Consider the following 17,166-nt stretch of genomic DNA (forward strand, 5'->3'; position numbering starts at 1 on the left):
TTGCCCTGCTGAGGGCCTTAACTAGAGCCCTTCTCCTCCTGGATTTGCCCTCCAGGCCCCTCATGTGTCTAGAATGGGGCTCTCCAGTCTTGTCAAAGGATGCTTGGGATGCGGTCATTGCCTCTAAAGGCCATTGCCATCTCCCCTGCAATAAGGCTAGAAGGGGGTGTGGGCGTGGCTGGCAGCCCTTGGTAGCGCCAGCCTCTTCCCCTTGGCCTCCATGCCTTCCTGCTCATCCGGGGCCAGAGAAGGATGGAGAAGCTCCAGCCTGTTTCAGATGCCTCCTGCTGCAGAGACCCCTGACTGTCAAAGCACCCCTTCCCAGAAAGAGGGAGCAAGTGATGAGAGGTTGACATCCCACCTACTGCATCGGCCTCTGGTCCAGCCTGGTTGGGTTAGCTCCTCTGCTGGGCAGGCCCCTCCTAGTAGGGGAGCAGGAAGGAGCCCATCTAAGGAGCCCAGTCACTCTGTGGCTCCTTATTTACATGATAGCAACTTTAAAAATACTCACAGCCTAGAAGTTGAGAGTTGTGTTTTATTTGGTGGACAGAACTGAGGATATAACATCTCAGAAAACTCAAGAGACTGCTCCGAAGAGGCAAGGGCCAGAGGAGCCAGGATATATAGGAGTTTTTGTAACAAAAATCAGGTAGTCAGACCCACAAGAGATTACTGTTCACTAAAGAAAACCAGGTATCTCAAGGAATTTGATGCTTTTCTGTATATGGGAAGATGCAAGAGTCTGGGCTCACTGAAACCATTCCTTGGCTGTGCGCCTCGGCTCTCTGGGGCCAGTATCCCATATTTTCTCGTCCCGAGTTCCCTCGGGGCCCACAGCTCTAACGTGGTGGCTTGATGGCCACTGCCTCCCTTTGTTTACTGCTACGATAGCAATGTCTTCATTCACACAGAGATGCTGTCTATAGCCCCTCTCCAAGGAAGCTCCCCCGTGCACAGACAGGGACATGGTGAAGCTGGAATTAGTCTTTTCCCTTGAGTAGAACATCCCATTCCCTTCTGAGAGGCCTCAGCAATGCCCTTTACCTCCCCAGAACCATAGATTCACCAGAGGATGTTAATAACCTTCTGGGCGGGTGCAGCTTTCCCTGGGCTGGTGTCTGAAATAAGGACCCTTCCTCCAAGCCGGTGCATTGAGGAGAATCCTCCCCTCTGTGTGGGGACTGGGGGTGAGGGAACTGCTTCCAGAAAACAAAACCAAGTCCATGGAGGTCAGAGCCTGCTGGAACATGGCCAGCCCCCGCGCCCCTCGGAGCTTGCGTTTTTCCAGCTACCCCCTAGGAGAGCTAGACTAAACACTGATTTAGGACTGGTGGAGGGGGGTTCACCTTTTCTGTGCCATGGACCCCTCTGGCAGGCTGGCAAAGCCCTGGGGACCTTTCTCAGAGTAACAGTTTTAAATATTTAAAAAGAAAACATGTAGAATGACAAAGGAAACGTCATAAAATGCTGTTTTCAAAGATGGGAAGAAACATTGAAAGGTGTGCTTTTTTCTTAGCATGCCCCATAACAAGGTCTGATGGCAGGTCGGTAACAGCTGCAATTATGAGGCCGTGATGAGCATAAATGGGACTTTGAGGCATCTGCAGTGTGATATGAAAGAGCTGTGACAGTGTCCCAGGCGCTGCTGATCGCACAAAGCTGTGTTGCCTCCACTCACAATGGAAGGAGATGCTACATTTCAGTTAGAGGTTAATGAAAATAAAGGATGCAGGGTTTTTCACGGGCCTCTGACTCCTTCCTGAAGCCCTGCTTTCCAATGCCTATCCTGAGGACTTTTCTGGGCCTGACCTGGAGATTCTGCCTCATGCCCTCTGCCTGCTGAATGACATCCTTTTCTTAAGAGCGTTGGGAGGGAGATGCAAAGGGGTAGAAGGAAGCCCGGGCTGTGCTGGGACGAGGGACACCCTCATCTCGGGAGGACTTTGTTCGCTGGTTTCCCTGGGCCCTTTCTGCTTCTGTGCTTCGGTGGCCAAACATGGTAGCAGCAGTGGGCCAGCTGCTCCAAGACCCCGTGCTGGTTCCCACAGCCTCAGCCTGGTCTGCGAGCGCGGGCTCCCAGCCCTCTGTGAGTGCGGGGATTGTTCCTCTCCCCGGTCCTGTCTTCCACCCTTCCCTCCAGCATCCAGACTTCCACCCCAGCCGGTGCTCAGAGAGGCTGGGGGCTGCTCGATCGATGGGTCTCCACCAGCACAGCCAGCGCCCCGGGGTCCACCCCTTGATCCTTTTGGATCCCCAGACCTGTCCCCTTCACTCTGGGCAGCCCCACCACCTGCCAAGAACGCCAGGACTCTCCGGCTCCCCCGGCTGCGGTCACTCCTGCCCGCCCCCTGCCACCGCCCACACCGTGGCTGGGCCAACAAGCTCCTCTTCTCCAGCTCCAGCAGGGCCACCGCCTCTGGCTTTTCCTCCTCGTCCTCCCTTTGTCCTCCTCTTCTAGGTCTTTTCTCCCTGGTCTCCTCCCTTCTCTTGTCCCCTCTGATGCTCACTCCCCCTTCTCTAGTTTGTCTCTCTCCTGTGGCCCTCTTCCGCTCAGCAGCCCCCTGATGCGACCTTCCAGAAGCCCCTGTGACTCCCTGCCTCAGTTTTCCAGAGACAGAGAGAGGAGGGCACTCCCAGTCTCAGGCTTCTGGTGCATTTGGCAGGGGTGGGGGCAGAGGTGATGGGGAGCCTGTTGTCCAGACTTCAGAGTAAAGAAGCCAGAAGAACAAAGAGCTGGAAATAGCACCTTTATGTAAGAGCCCTCCCCTTGTAATGAGAGGGCGGGGTTGCTTAGCCCGGGAATGGGCTGGGGGGGAGGGGAGAGAGAAGGGAGGAGGGGGCGGGGAGCAGAGAGCCTTCTGCTGGGGGTGGTACCTGGGCCACCCAAGGCCTTTTGGGCGTCCGTTTCCAGAACCGTGAGTCCATCTGGCAGAGGCCAGCTCGGTGATGGCCCCTCGTGACTTCGTATTCGCCCCACAGTGCCCCCAAACCAGACCCTGGAATATCTAGAACCCTGATGGGGCCAACTCAGACAAGAAAATAAAAATAACAAGTTCTGTCTGAAAGGGAGATTTCCTGAACCGCCACAGATTTGAGGAGGAAGGGGATGAGGGAGCCACCGCCGCAGGTCCTGAGAGCATCCCGGCTCTTGTGGGAAGTCCTCTCTCTGGATGGCAGACGCAGACCTTGAATAGGGCTCAGCTTTCTGCTCTGTCCTTGCTGTGTGACCTTGGGCAAGTGGCCTTCCGTCTCTGAGCCTCAGTCACCTCAGCTGTAGAACTGATGAAAAAGGGTCCCACCTGGTAGGATTGATTGAGCTGCCAGATCTAAACCCTCAGCTAGTCTCTGGCCCCCGTGGGTGCAGGAGGAGCCCCCCACCCCCATCCACTGAGCAGCTGGGGCTGAGAGGGGGATGGGAAGGAGGCCAAGATGCTCTGGCCGGCTCCTGCGTGAGCTCTGACCTTGATCCTCTTCTCGAAGCCTGTCCCGGAAGCGTTTCTGCTGACGCATCCCCCGGGTTCTTAGCCTGCTGTCTGCAGCTATTTCAGACGCACAAGGAACATGGCTCGGGGACTCGGGGCTCCTGAGCGTCTGGATTCGGCAGATGGAGTCTGGCAGGGCTGGGCTCCAACCCGTCTGCCGTTTGCTCCACTTCAGGCCTTCCTCCCAGGGCTGGATGCCTGTCCACACTCCACCCTCACCCTCCCACCCATCCATCCCTGCCTTCCATCTTGGCTCCAGGATGCCATTAATAACAGGGAGTGACTGAGGTCAGGGGCCAGTGATGGCCGTGTTCTCTCTTGTTTCAGAGAGGGTCCTCCTCCTGGAGTCCCTTGGTTCCTACAGCATCTAATTCTGGGGTCCTGCTAAGGTTGCATGGGCTTTGGGGTCACCCTGATGTGGGTTAGAAACCTAATCTGCTGTAGAATAGTCCTGTTGCCTTGGACAAGTCACTGCTTTCTCTGAACTTAAGTGTAAAAATTGTGAGCTGGGACAATCAGAGTGCCTACCTTACAGGGTCATAAGGAGAATCAGTGAGACCGTGTAAATAAAATGCCCAGCAGGGGCCTAGCATGCAGTAAGGCCTGCCGCAGTTTGGAGTTTTCCCACGCCCTTTCTAAGTCACAGCCGCCCTGTAGTGCTGGGCAAAGACGTGCTGGTGTTATCAGACTCTGGGTTCTTTCCTTGCTCCCTCCCTTTGGCCCTATCACAATGCCAGCTTCCATCAGTGATTCCGAACAAGAGTTTGTGGGCAGCTCCTGTGTGCATGGCCCTCTGGTGGGTCTTGGGAACACGGGGACCTGCTCATCTTTTATCCCCATGAGCTTTTCTCATAAGTCAAGGCTGCCTGTTAAATGCTTGTTGATCAACTAAATGAATGTTCAAAGCTCCTGATACCAGAACAGGACAGAATCCTATATCTTTGGCCCAACCATGGACTGTCACCTAAGCCCCCAGGGTGTCTGCAGGCTGAGTTTGGGGGCAGGTGGCAGTAGCTAGCTGCATTGCAGGTGATGGAGGCCCCTCTCGTCCTTGCTATTGACAGCTCCCAGGTCTCTGACCTCCTGGGGGCCTCCTGCTGAGGCCAAGGCAGTGACTGCCCAGTCTTGGGAAGTCTTTGCATGTAGCCTGCCTTGCCATTCACCTTCACCCTAGATGGCTTGTGTTGCCCAGGCGGACTGATTCCTGGGAGCACTGGACACATTGCGGTTTTGGGGGAGGGGCTTATTGGAGGACCACTGTTTCTTTCCATCGATGTGCTCACCTAGGCCAGGGTACCTGCAGCCATTCAGTTCCTGGGGCAGATTTACAAGATCCCAGGATTCTAGTGTGACAGTCACCTCCCTTCAGATACTGTGCCAGGCTCTGTTTGAGCACTTTTCAAGTGTTAATGCATCCACTCCATGAGGGAGGGACTGCTATTTCCCCATTTTACAGATGAGGAAAGTGAGGCACAGAGCAGTCCAGTGGGTTGTCCGCTGTCACTCAGCTGTGAGTGGCAGAGCTGGGAGTGATCTCAGAGAAGCCACAACTGGTGCCTCTGAGCAAGGTGGGGAGGAGCAGCCCTCCCCTCCTCAAGGGTGCCCCTGTCCTTGTATCACCGGGGCTGTCAGGAACATCTTCCTGCGAAGCGGTATGTGAGAGATCAGGGTGGGGAGGGCAGGAGATGTCAGGATGTTTGCACAAGCCTCAGCTTTGCGGGTGAAAGGCAGTTGACCTGGCGTGACACTGCCCCAGAGGCGTCACAAGACCAGATGAGGTGTCTTGGGTGAGAAAGGCTCATGGTTGGGAGGACAGAGCATCTTATTGGCCAGTGGGTTCCCATGGTGCCTGCCCAGAATACTCAAGGCTTCAGGAGGCTTATTTGAGACGGGGATCAGTATGGAGTGACCTGGCAGCCTCTGCTCTGGGGGTATGGAGTCAGGGGGCTCCTCCCATCCCCCCACACCTTCACTCTCACTATACCTTCACTTTCATTCAAACCATCATCGCTGCTCTCCATGACCTACTGTAGCAGCCTGGCTCAATTCTCTGTCTACTCAGGCCTCCTCCCCATGACAGACAGAGTTATTGATTAATTCATTCACCCATCGATTCATTCATGGGTTAATTAATTTGCTCAGTAAATATTTATCAAGCAGTTACTATCCTGAATACTGAGGATACAGTAGGGACCAGGTGGTCACAAGTCCTGCCTTTGAGGAGTTATCCTAGTAGGAAGACATACAATGAGCAAATCAATAGTATCCCATCAGGTGGTGATAAATCTTACACAGAAAAATGAAGCAGGGTCAAGGGTTAGACAGAGGTGTGGGGGTGGAGGGGGTGCTGTTTGAAACAGGGCTGGTCAAAGAAAGCCTCACCCAGGTCTAAAATGAAGGAATGAACCAGGAGTGCTCTGCAGGCAGAGCAGTGAGTGCAAAGGCCCTGAGGCAGGAACCACCCCGTCCTGCTGCAAGAGTAGCAAGAAAGGGCCCAGAATTCGTTGTGCCCAGTGAATGCAGTTTGGAATTCCCTCCACTTAAGATGGAAGGAGCCTGGAGGGTTATGAGCTGGCGTGAGACATCATCTGACTTGTGTTTCAAGATTACATCCTGGCTGCTGGGTAAGGAACAGTGATCAGTGCAAAGGAAAAAAATAAAGCAGGGCAGGGGTGAAGGTTGTGATTTTAGGTGGGGTTGTCAGAGTAGATCTTTTTGTGGAGGTGATATTTGAGTAAGGTCTTGAAGGAGGTGAACAAACAGAGCTCGCTTTGTGGATAGTTCTGGGGAAGAATGTTCCAGATGGAAGGGCCAGTATAAAAGCCCTGACATGCCTGCACAGCTCTAGTGTGACTCGAAGGGAAGTGAGCAAAGGGGATCTTCTTAGAAGGGAGACTTGACTACATCTCCATGGCAACCCACTGTCCTCAGGCTTAGGTCTAAGCAGCTCTTGACTGCTGTAGAACCGCTGAAGATTCTCAAGCATCCTCTATCCTCCCAGCTTTATGCACACCCCCCACCCTCTGAAACACCCATCATTCTTTACTTTTCCCAGCTTTAACCCATGCTCCTTCCTCCAGGAAGACTTCCTGGATGACTCTTCCTTAGCTGCATTATATAACTGTGTTTCCTCACCCTGTGCAGCCTCCTCCTGGCTAATTTGTGTCGACCCTGCTCTCTCTAGGGCTTCCCAGGTGGGGCAATGGTAAAGAATCTGCCTGCCAATGCAGGAGATACAAGAGACTCGAGTTTGATCCCTGAATTGGGAAGATCCCCCTGGAGTAGGAGACAGCAACCCACTGCAGTATTCTTGCCTGGAAAATCCCATGGACAGAGGAGCCTGGCGAGTTACAGTCCCTGGGGTCACAGAGTCATACACGACTGAGCAGCTGAGTGCGCACACTGTCTCTAAGCTACTGAAGGCAGGGGAGGTGTCTCACTTCCTCTAAGTCCCCAGGCCCTCAGTCAGGAGCACTGAGACTGCCCAGTATTAATCCCTGAACTTGAGACTTGAGCTGGGTGATGGTCAGGGAAGTTTGTTTGCAAGCCTGGGTCCTGTGGGGTGGAGAGAAGTGATTGCAGAGCCCTCAGGAGCCCCCTCAGGAGTTTAAAGAAGAGCTCTGCTCAACCTCCTGGTGTGGGGTGTCTAGCCATGGCCTCACGGCAGCTCAGTGTCACTTGAGGAAGCATTAGGCGTCTGGTAAGTTAGGTAGGAAAGTACTTTGGCCACCTCATGCAAAGAGTTGACTCATTGGAAAAGACTCTGATGCTGGGAGGGATTGAGGGCAGGAGGAGAAGGGGACAACAGAGGATGAGATGGCTGGATGGCATCACCGACTCGATGGACGTGAGTTTGAGTGAACTCCGGGAGTTGGTGATGGACAGGGAGGCCTGGCATGCTGCGATTCATGGGGTCGCAAAGAGTCGGACACAACTGAGCGACTGAACTGAACTGAAGTTAGGAAAAGAAGGAAGAAATGAGCATCTTTGCAAAATAAGCACCACTGAAACCATAACCCTTCCCCCCTCCCCCAGGATACACCATTAAAACCCTTAAAATTAAAAAAGAGAGAGAAGGACTTCCCTGGTGGTCCAGTGGTTAAGAATCCGCCTTCCAGTGTAGGGGACAAGGGTTCAGTCCCTGTTCGGGGAATTAGAATGTCACATGCCTGCCAGGGAGCAACTAAGCCCGCCAGCCACAGCTGGAAGGAAGCCTGGGCACAACAGTGAAGGATCCCGCATGCGCAGCTAAGACCCGATGCAGCCAAAATGAACGAGTGACTGATGAACTAAAAAGAGCTAGAGACCTTCCCCCTCCGCCCCTCACTTGCCATTTTCACACCTCCCTGGGGTTCTGAAGAGAGAACCCTCGGGTCGAGGAGTTGAGCCTGTTGAGCGCGGGCCGAGCTTCGGGGATTGCTAGTTAAGGCCAGAGCCACCCCGCAACGTTTCCACGTAGTTCTGGGGAGGCCTGGAAAGTCTCCAAGAAATTGAACTCCTTGAAATTGATTTCAAAGTGAAAGGCAGGAAAATCAACATTCATTTTACCATGTAAGTTCCCCCGGAGTGGGGCTTGTCAGGAAACACGGAAGCCCCACGAAGGTGTCTTAGGGCCTGCAGAGTTCTGTGTCCTAGAGAGCAAAGTGGTTTTCCCCCCTCAATGTGTATTTGCTCACCAGGCTTTCTTCTCTGTTCTAGAACACTCTGGACCTGGAGGAGACCGGGGAGGCCGTCCAGGGCAATGCGAACACCCTCTCAGACGTTTCCCTGGTGAGACCCCGCTCTGGGAAGACCCTTTCACTGTGTTTTCCCCCTCCTGGGTCTGCCTGGGGCCCCTGGGGGCTGGCTCCCTGGTGAGACCACAGGAAGAGGACTGAGGCCCTCAGCGAAGAGCTCTTAGCGAGTTCCAGGGATTTGAGGCAGGGCCGTCAGGCTGTTTGACTGTTTGCTGAGTTGGTGTTACTTTTGATACGTTATCTGAACATTATCATAGCAAGGACTGAAGCATGAAGTGTGTGACAAGAGCTCTCCTCAAGGAGGCCCTGTGACTGCGCTGGGAAAGGGTGTGAAACGTGACCTCACGCCCATGCGCACTCAGCAGCAGTCCGGGCAGCCTCGCTTTGTGATCTGACTCACGTGGCTTTTGAATGACCTGGGCTCTGAAGCCAGACTGCCAAGTCCAAATCCCAGCCTGTGCCGCTGACTGTGTGACTTTGGGCAAGTTTCTCAACTTCTCTGTGCCTTAGTTTTCCCATCTGTAAAATGGGGTGTAATAATAGTGTGAAAGTGAAGTTGCTCAGTCGTGTCTGACTCTTTGCGACCCCATGGACACCAGGCTCCTCTGTCCATGGGATTTTCTAGGCCAGAGTACTGGAGTGGGTTGCCATTTCCTTCTCCAGGGGATCTTCCCGACCCAGGGATCGAACCCAAGCCTCCCACATTGTAGACAGACGCTTTACCATCTGAGCCACCAGGGAAGTCCAATAATAGTGTACCACCCCATAAGCCTGTAACAAAGGGCAAATCAGTTATTCTAAGTAAAGCATTGGAAACAGTGCTTGCATGGCCATTAGAGCCTTGCCAGTGTTGGATGCTGGCATAGGGAGGGGGCATAGTGACGACAGAATCTGCCACTCACCAAGCACCTGCTGGATCTCAGGCCCCTTGCTAGTGCAGCACACGCGCTACTTCTCACCTCCCCACGACTCTGCTGAGTAGGTCGTTTCCTCCATGGCCCCGAGGTGAACTCAGAGAAGTGCTGTGCCCTGCCCAGGGCCACATAGCAGCCTGGCCCACCTCTGTCCACCTTCTACCCATCCTCTCCCATCAGTCCTGTCATATCTCTAGGCTCCAGGAGCCGTGATAATCCCCTAAAGAGAAAAGCCAAAGAGAGGCCTTTTCTGTTTTCATCTTTGCATCCCACCTCTAATTAAGTCCCGTTCCCTGTGACAAGCCCTGGCCGATGCCAAGATCTTCAGTACCCGAAGGTAACGATGCCATCCCCAGAGACAAGATCCCGATGCTTATCAGCTGCTCAGATGCTAGGAGAAGTTTTCCACTCGGGTGTTGCATAATTCAGAGCAGCGTGGCCAGGAGCTGATAGAGCAAGGACGGAATTCCAGCCAGGGTCCGGCGCACTGGGGCGCTCGGGTCTCCCCTCTTAATGGCCGCAATGGGCTCTGACTCCTTCTACTCCTGTTGGGTCTTTTGGCAGGATGATGTCAAGTCCACCTCCAAGGGGCTGCCTAGCTACAAGCCGCCGCCTCCCCCACCCCCTCTGATCCAAGGCCACGACCACCTCCTCATCCAGCCGAGGAAGCCGGGCAGAGAGGACCTCCAGCCGCCTTCCTCCGCGTCTTCCCACTCGGGCATCGTCTTCTCGGCTCCGCAGAACCGCAGCCCGCCCGCGGGTACCGCTCCTGTGCCGGAGGCCCCCACAGCACAGAACTCACCCTCCTCCCCCATCTATGCCTCCATCTCCCCGGCCAACCTCGGCTCCAAGAGGCCGCTGGACACCCACCTGGCCCTGGTCAACCAGCACCCCATCGGCCCCTTCCCGCGGGTCCAGTCACCGCCACACCTGAAAAGCCCCCCTGCAGAGGCTGCGTTGGCCGGTGGTGGCCTTCCCCCACCCTCCCCCTCCGGCCACCCAGACCAGGCGGGCACGAACCAGCATTTTGTCATGGTGGAGGTGCACCGCCCGGACAGCGAGCCGGATGTAAATGAAGTGAGGGCGCTGCCCCAGACACGCAGTGAGTACCGCAGGCCCCGGTGGGCGGGGCTCGGGAGGCCGCTGCGCCCCCTTAGGGGTGCCCCACTGGGGGATTCATCTGCTCATTGGCACAGCTCAGGTGGGGCCAGGTGCTCACCCAGTGGGAAGCCTTTGAACCCAGTCCTCTCCCATTAAGGGTCAGGGGAGCCGGGGAACAGGGCCCCGAGCCTGCTCTGAGGGGCTTTGGAGGCAGAGGCTGGAATGTGAGTCCGAGATCTGCCGTGTCTGACTGTGGACGGCTGCTGGGCCATCCCATGCGGGCTGGAACAGTTCTGTAACTGTTGCTGTAACAGCAACAGTTCTGCCAGCTGGCTGTGAGGGTGGGATTTCTCCTCTAGGATCCCCAGACCTGGTCACCCTGCACCCACCTACCAGTCTCCCCAGGAAGACTGAGCCTGTTCAGGGCAGGGGTGGCTTTTGTGATCTCTGTCACACAGAGCTGGGGCCGAGGGACAGGTGCACATTGAAATTGTCACCTCTGGATCCCTGGAGGTCTCCTGGCTCGGGGCTGCAGGGTCACAGTGCAGGGTCCACCTTCCAGACACCTGGGAGGCCGGCCCGGGGCTGCAGCCCGGGGTTTTCAGAGGATGTCCAACTGGGGAGGTGGCGGGAAGGGAGCGCTGGTTTCCACCCCGTAAGCCTGAGCCCACTGCGAGGCCAGGGTCCGTTTTGTTGGATTCTGCTGCCATCTCGTGGCTAATGTGACACGTAGGCCCGCCGTGGCCAAGGAGGGTGGGTGGCCAACCAGGTCAGGGGACATTTGCTGAGCGCCTGTGGTATGCAAGTAAGGGTCGGACTAGGATGCGGAAGGCGGGGTTCCTGCATTCAGTAGCTCGTTGAGGGAAGGCTGCTAAGGCAGGATGTGGTGAGGGAAACCCGAGCTGTCCGATAGATGGCTCTGGACCTGGCATTGAGCCGGACACACGTGATGATGAAGCTGACAGGTGACAGCACTCTCCGTAAGCCAAGGACACTGTTCTTTGGAACGTGCCTGTGTTAGTAACTCACCCAGTTCTCTCAGCAGCTCTGTGAGGCTGGTACTGTAATCACCCCCATTTTCCACGCGAAAGAGACTGAGACGCAGTAATCGTGGAGCCAGGCAGGCTAGCGTAAGCCTGTTCACCCCATATGTCCTGTCTATTAGTGTTTATGGGATAGGCATCATTGCCCCTGGGTTGGAATCAGAACACTGGGGTTCAGAGAGGCTGTGTAACTCACCCAGGATTGCACAGCTGGTCAGAGGGGATTCAGACCCCACTGCCAGACCCCAGAGTGTCTCAAACTCAGGGGCCAAGCCATTACATACCTAGTGGAGTGGATTGGGTTTGACTATTGCACCAGAGGGCATGTTTCCTCCCCTTAGCTTAGGCCAGGTGGGGTCAGCAAGGGCACAGACCAGGTATGGCAGACCTTCCTTTCCCCCCCGCCCCCAGACCTTCCTGTTTTCCCCAAGAAGCTTAGAATTCCATTTTAATGTGAAATCTCCTAATTTGAATGTGTTGGTCCATCATTAAACATTGATAACACTAAGAGTTAAAACAAACAAAAAATCCCATATCTGTGGGCTGGATTTGCCTCTTGACTTTTTCTTTTTTTTTCACCATTTTGCCAGAAGCTGTCAAGGCAGACATCCTGGAAGTGGCAGCCTTGGGGCCAGACCCTATTGGAAGGGCAGGTCTCAACAGGTGGAGGGTGGCAGGGAGTCTCTGCCCAGGGAATCCCCCGCCCAGCCTTCTGGCCTGTCCCTCAGCTTCTCCGGGAAGCCCTTACTGACCCCAGCTCTACAAATCCCTCTCCTCCTGTTCCCACCCCAGCCGCCTCCACACTCTCCCAGCTCTCAGATAGCGGGCAGACCCTGAGCGAGGATAGTGGCGTGGACGCCGGCGAGGCCGAGGCCAGCGTCCCTGGCCGAGGCAGACAGACGGCGCCCACCAGGAGCAGGAGTGGCAAGGAGACGCCTCGGAATGAGAGGCCCGCCGAGGGGGCCACCAAACCTGTAAGTGAGACGGGAGGTGTGCAAAAGGCAGGCGGGGGGAAGTCTGGTTGGGGGTGAGCAACAGGAAGTCCCGACCAGGGTACAGCTTGACAAGTGACTGCAAGGGAGGTGCTGTCCGGATGTGGGTGTCCGGAGAGACCTCTGTGTTCAGAGTCTGAAGGCTGCTGCTCTGCCACTGATGCAGACAGGCCAGGCGCTGAAGGTTGTTCTCATGGATCATTAAACTCCCTTCCAGCGTAGGGTGGAGGTGAGGCAGTCAGGCCAGATTCAAGGCCTGTGGCCACCTCTAGCAGCCTTGGGGAAGCTGCTTACCCTCCAGAGCCTCAGAATTAGACAGCTGGGTGCACCAAGCGCTGTGCTCAGTGCTAGCACACGGCAGGCTCCCAGCAAAGGGCTGGAGTCTGCGCCCTGCTGACCCAAGAGCCTGTCGTGGCCAGGCCAGCCCCCAGGCCAGGCCCACCCATCAAGAAGGCTTCCACTACTTTCCTTCCTCATACCTGCAGCCCGGGCTCTTGGAGCCCACGTCCACCCTCATCCGCGTGAAGAAAAGTGCGGCCACCCTGGGCATTGCCATCGAGGGTGGTGCCAACACCCGCCAGCCCCTGCCTAGGATCGTCACGATTCAGGTACATCCCCAGGGACCTGCTTGACCGTCTCTCCCTACCCCTGAGGGTCCCTCTCTCAGCATCCGCAGGGGTTTGCTATGCCCAGAGGAACCCGGCACCACAGGCAGCCTCCGGCTCATAGCACCTTGGCTCATAGCCTCAGTTTTCCTCATCAGGGCCGTGGACACAGACTGTGGCTCCCCTGTTGGCAGTGGGGGGCAGTCCAGGCCAGCCCTGGGGTGTCCGAGGTTACATGCCCTGTGTCTCACTCCTGCAGCGAGGCGGCTCAGCCCACAACTGTGGGCAGCTCAAGGTGGGGCACGTGATCCTGGAAGTGAACGGGGTGACACTTCGGGGCAAGGAGCACCGGGAAGCCGCGCGCATCATCGCGGAGGCCTTCAAGACCAAGGAGCGTGACTACATCGACTTTCTGGTCACGGAGTTCAATGTGCTGCTCTAGGGGCCGAGGCCCAAGGGCCTCCCGCCTCTGCCCAGCCCCCGGCCCTGGTCCCTCCTCCCTCCTGGCACTACTGAGCTCCGTCGGGGGCTGGAGCTGCATGGCCAGGGTAGCAGGAAGACATCCCTACCCCCATTCCGTACTGGCCCTTTGGACCAGAACCAGGAGAAGAGAGCTGGGCGAGGCAAACAGAAGGTCAAGTCAGGGTCTGATGCAATGCCTGGTATACAGTAGGCGCTCAATACAAGCGTGAACCCTCAGGAAGGGGAGAAAGAAAGGGGAAGGGCGGAGCACCTGTGTCTTCACCTGAAGCCTCCCAGGGCCTGTAACTCTGGGTTGAGTGCTCCCTGGCCAGCTAGGACCTGGCCTATCCCCCGATGCAGGAGTCTTTGTCTGGAATGAAGTCGCGGAAGAATTCGTGGACATGTCCCCAACCCGGGGGGCCTCTTGCGGGACCTTCAGTGCCACAAATAAGCATCGAGCACCCCCATTCACACCCCTGTTTCTCCTAGCTCCTCATCCCCCATGTTATTTATTATTTATTTCCATCCCACACCCCTGGGGATCGCAAGACCCCAGCTTCCCACTGCTCCCCCAGCCTATCCCAGAGGCCTTGCAGGTGACCAGCGACGTCAGTGTATTTATATACAGAGCTTATGACTTTTAATTTTTCAATAAAGAGATCTGAACAAGGTTAGGATCCAGCGTGCTCTGTGGCCTGCGTGTGTGGCTGGGCTTGCTGTGGAGAGAGGGGTGGGTAGGACAGATGGAGGCACCCAGACATCACATCTTCCCTGGCCTCCCGTGGCTCAACCTGGGTCACACCAAGCGTGTTGCAGGGGCACTGGAGCCACACTCACGTCTTGGAACACCTTCCCTGAAGGTTATAGATAACATCTTTAGATCAAAATGCACAGGTATATATAGGTTTTAATAATGTTGTACCCCTGAAACGTATATAAGAATATTTAAAATACACAGGTATGTTATGAGACGGAATGCACAATGGGCATGAATATTATAAAACACAGAGAGGGGGCTCCCCTGGTGGCTCAGTGGTAAAGAATCTGCCCACCAATGCAGGAAGCAAGGGTTCAATCCCCGGTCTAGGAAGTTGCCACATGCCTCAGAGCAACTGAGCCTGTGAGCAGCTATCGAGCCTGAGCTCTAGAGCCCAGGAACCACAACTACAGAGCCCTTGCAGCCTATATAGCCCATGCTCCACAATAAGAGAAACCACCACAGTGAGAGCCTGTGCACGGCCTGAAGAGTAGCCACCGCTGGCCGAAACTAGAGAAAAGCCTATACAGCAATGAAGACCCAGTGTGACCAAAACTAAATAAATAAATAAAATTATAAACACACGGGCACACACAGAGGTGGCCTATCTTAGGGCGGATCCCAGAAACTGGCTCTGAGACGAGGATGTGTGTGCAGGTGATTCACTGAAGCAGCGTGCAGGGAGGCTGGTAAAGCAGTGGGTGAATCAGAAGCGAAGGTGAGGAACGCAAGCAGGATGTGATTTCAGGCGGAGTCCTGGAAGGACAGCTGCAGCCTGATCCCACGGGGGACACTGGAGTGTAAGTTCCACTTAGAGTTGCCTCCGCTCAGGGCAAGCAGGCAGGGCCTTCAAGTTGTCGGTCTTTAGACAAGGTCTGGGGAGAGGGAAGAGGCAGTGACTTCCCAGTCGCTTCCTACCTGTGCACACGAGGCTGGTGCAGGAGCCAAGGGCAGTGGGTATGAGAAGCAAAAACACATGAAGGGGGCAGAGAGGAGAGGGGCCCCACTACCAGCTCCAGTGCCCACTTCCTCCATCCCCAGGCTTTCTCTGGGGAAAGAAGAGTTTGGAAAGTCCTGCTTTGTCCAGCCGTGTCCAGGAATCTACTAGAAATGGGTTGGGGCTGTTGATTCTACAGACTTTTACTGGATCTTGCTCTTAGCTGCTTGTGTCCCCTCCCCAGCTTAAGGAGTCCGAGGCCAGAGTCCTGGCTTCCGCTTGACCTCTGAAGCAGCCAGTAACCCCCAAAACCCCAGCCCTTCCCATGGGACTCTGTATGCCCCTCCCAATGCTGGTACCCCTGCAAGAAATAACCCTCGCCTGGCTGCAAGAGGGCTTTGTCAGGCCCCAGATCTCCTGGCATCAAATTCCACATCCTGTGTGGTCACAGGCAGGTGATTTCACCTTTCCGAACCCAAGTTCCTAGTCTATGGGTGTGGCAGGCTCAGTAACAGCCCCAGAGATACCCGGATTCCTGTTATGCGTGAATGTTACTTTCTGTGGCAAAGAGAGGTGTGCTTATTTAGGGCATTTAAATGGAGAGGTTATCCTTGATCATCTGGGTGGGCCCCATGTAATCACAAGGGTCCTTGTAAGAGGGAGGCAGAGGGAGATTTGACATAGGAGAGGAAAAGGTGTCGTGATAATGGAAGCAGAGGTTGCAGTGATGCAGTTCTAAGATGGAGGAGGGACCATGAGCCGAGGAACACAGGTGGCCATTTAGAAACTGAAAAAAAGGCAAGGAAACAGATTCTCCCTGAGATCCTGCCCAAGAAACCTGCCTGCCGACCCCCTGACTTTAGCGAGGTGAGGCTGATTTTGCACTTACGACCTCTCTTTGGAAGAACAGGTTAGTGTGTTTTTTTTTTTTTTTGGCCAAGCAGCATTGCATTCAGGATCTCACTTCACTGGTCAAACCCACACTCCTTGCAGTGGAAGCGTGGAATCTCAACCACTGGATCTCCAGGGAAGACCTACTGTTGTCTTAAACCATGAACTGGTGGTAATTTGTTACAACAGCCACAGGAAATAAATACAATGGGGATACTGCCACTCGCTTCTGATGGAGGCTGGGATGCCGTGTGTGGGCTCAGAGTCTGCCCCAGGGAGATGATTGCAGTCAGAATGATGGTGAAGAAGGAGCCCTCTGACCTTATAAACCACATCTTTTCTAGGCCCAAGTCCTTGTGGATCTGTTCTGAATCCAGAGGTTTTTTTCTGTTACCTACTTGCGGTATGAATTTCAGGCCAGTCAGTCCTGGGTGTTCATTGGAAGGACTGATGCTAAAGCTGAAACTCCAGTACTTTGGCCACCTCATGCGAAGAGTTGACTCATTGGAAAAGACTCTGATGCTGGGAGGGACTGGGGGCAGGAGGAGAAGGGGACGACAGAGGATGAGATGGCTGGATGGCATCACTGACTCGATGGACGTGAGTTTGAGTAAACTCTGGGAGTTTGTGATGGACAGGGAGGCCTGGTGTGCTGTGACTCATGGGGTCACAAAGAGTCGGACACGACTGAGTGACTGAACTGAACTGAACTGATTGGCCTGCTCTACGAACTCCAGGACAGGTCATGACTTCTTGTGTCTTGAACTAGCCATCTCCCCACTCAGTCCAACCCCAGGGGTCTGGGAATTCCTGGCAACTGCTGCCTGCCGTCCCAAATTTGTTCTCTGAAAAAGAACAAGAAAGAGTTTCTGGAACTGTTGGTTCTGAAATTCCTGGGTCTGACTCCGGGACTGTAGGCCATTGGCTGTGAGGGTTCCCCTCCCAGTGGAATTTTAAGCTTAAAAACATACCTTTGTAAATGGGCTTAGAAACACCAAGTTACTTGCTCAAATTTGCATAGCTAGTGAGTAGTAGAGGAAAAATTTGGACCCACGGCTACCTGAGGTTCACCATGGGAAGCTCCAAGATAATAAGCAGATGTCCTATTGCCTTTGAAAGTGAAGTCTCTCAGTCGTGTCCGACTCTTTGCAACCCCATGGACTGTAGCCTATCAGGCTTCTCCATCCATGGGATTTTCCCGGCAAGAGTGCTGGAGTGGATTGCCATTTCCTTCTCCAGGGAAACT

At 54.9% G+C, this 17,166-nt stretch overlaps 1 protein-coding gene across 5 annotated transcripts in view; it reads left to right on the forward strand.

Moving 5' to 3' along the window:
- The window catches only part of WHRN (whirlin), a 91,968-nt gene extending 77,969 nt beyond the window's left edge, over positions 1-13,999 (forward strand). For 2 of the 5 annotated variants that reach the window (XM_070375035.1, XM_070375036.1), the window contains 6 exons: positions 8,181-8,252; positions 9,697-10,234; positions 11,867-11,929; positions 12,069-12,250; positions 12,754-12,876; positions 13,133-13,999. In XM_070375035.1, the coding sequence (XP_070231136.1) occupies positions 8,181-8,252; positions 9,697-10,234; positions 11,867-11,929; positions 12,069-12,250; positions 12,754-12,876; positions 13,133-13,315 (1,161 nt within the window). In that variant the 3' untranslated portion in view covers positions 13,316-13,999. Of the gene's footprint in view, positions 1-8,180; positions 8,253-9,696; positions 10,235-11,866; positions 12,251-12,753; positions 12,877-13,132 lie in introns of those variants that run through there. The other 3 variants (XM_070375037.1, XM_070375038.1, XM_070375039.1) reach the window with 2 other exon arrangements.
- The last annotated feature ends 3,167 nt before the right edge of the window (positions 14,000-17,166 follow it).

Source organism: Bos mutus, chromosome 8 (assembly GCF_027580195.1).
Source record: "Bos mutus isolate GX-2022 chromosome 8, NWIPB_WYAK_1.1, whole genome shotgun sequence".
Lineage (NCBI taxonomy): Eukaryota > Metazoa > Chordata > Mammalia > Artiodactyla > Bovidae > Bos > Bos mutus.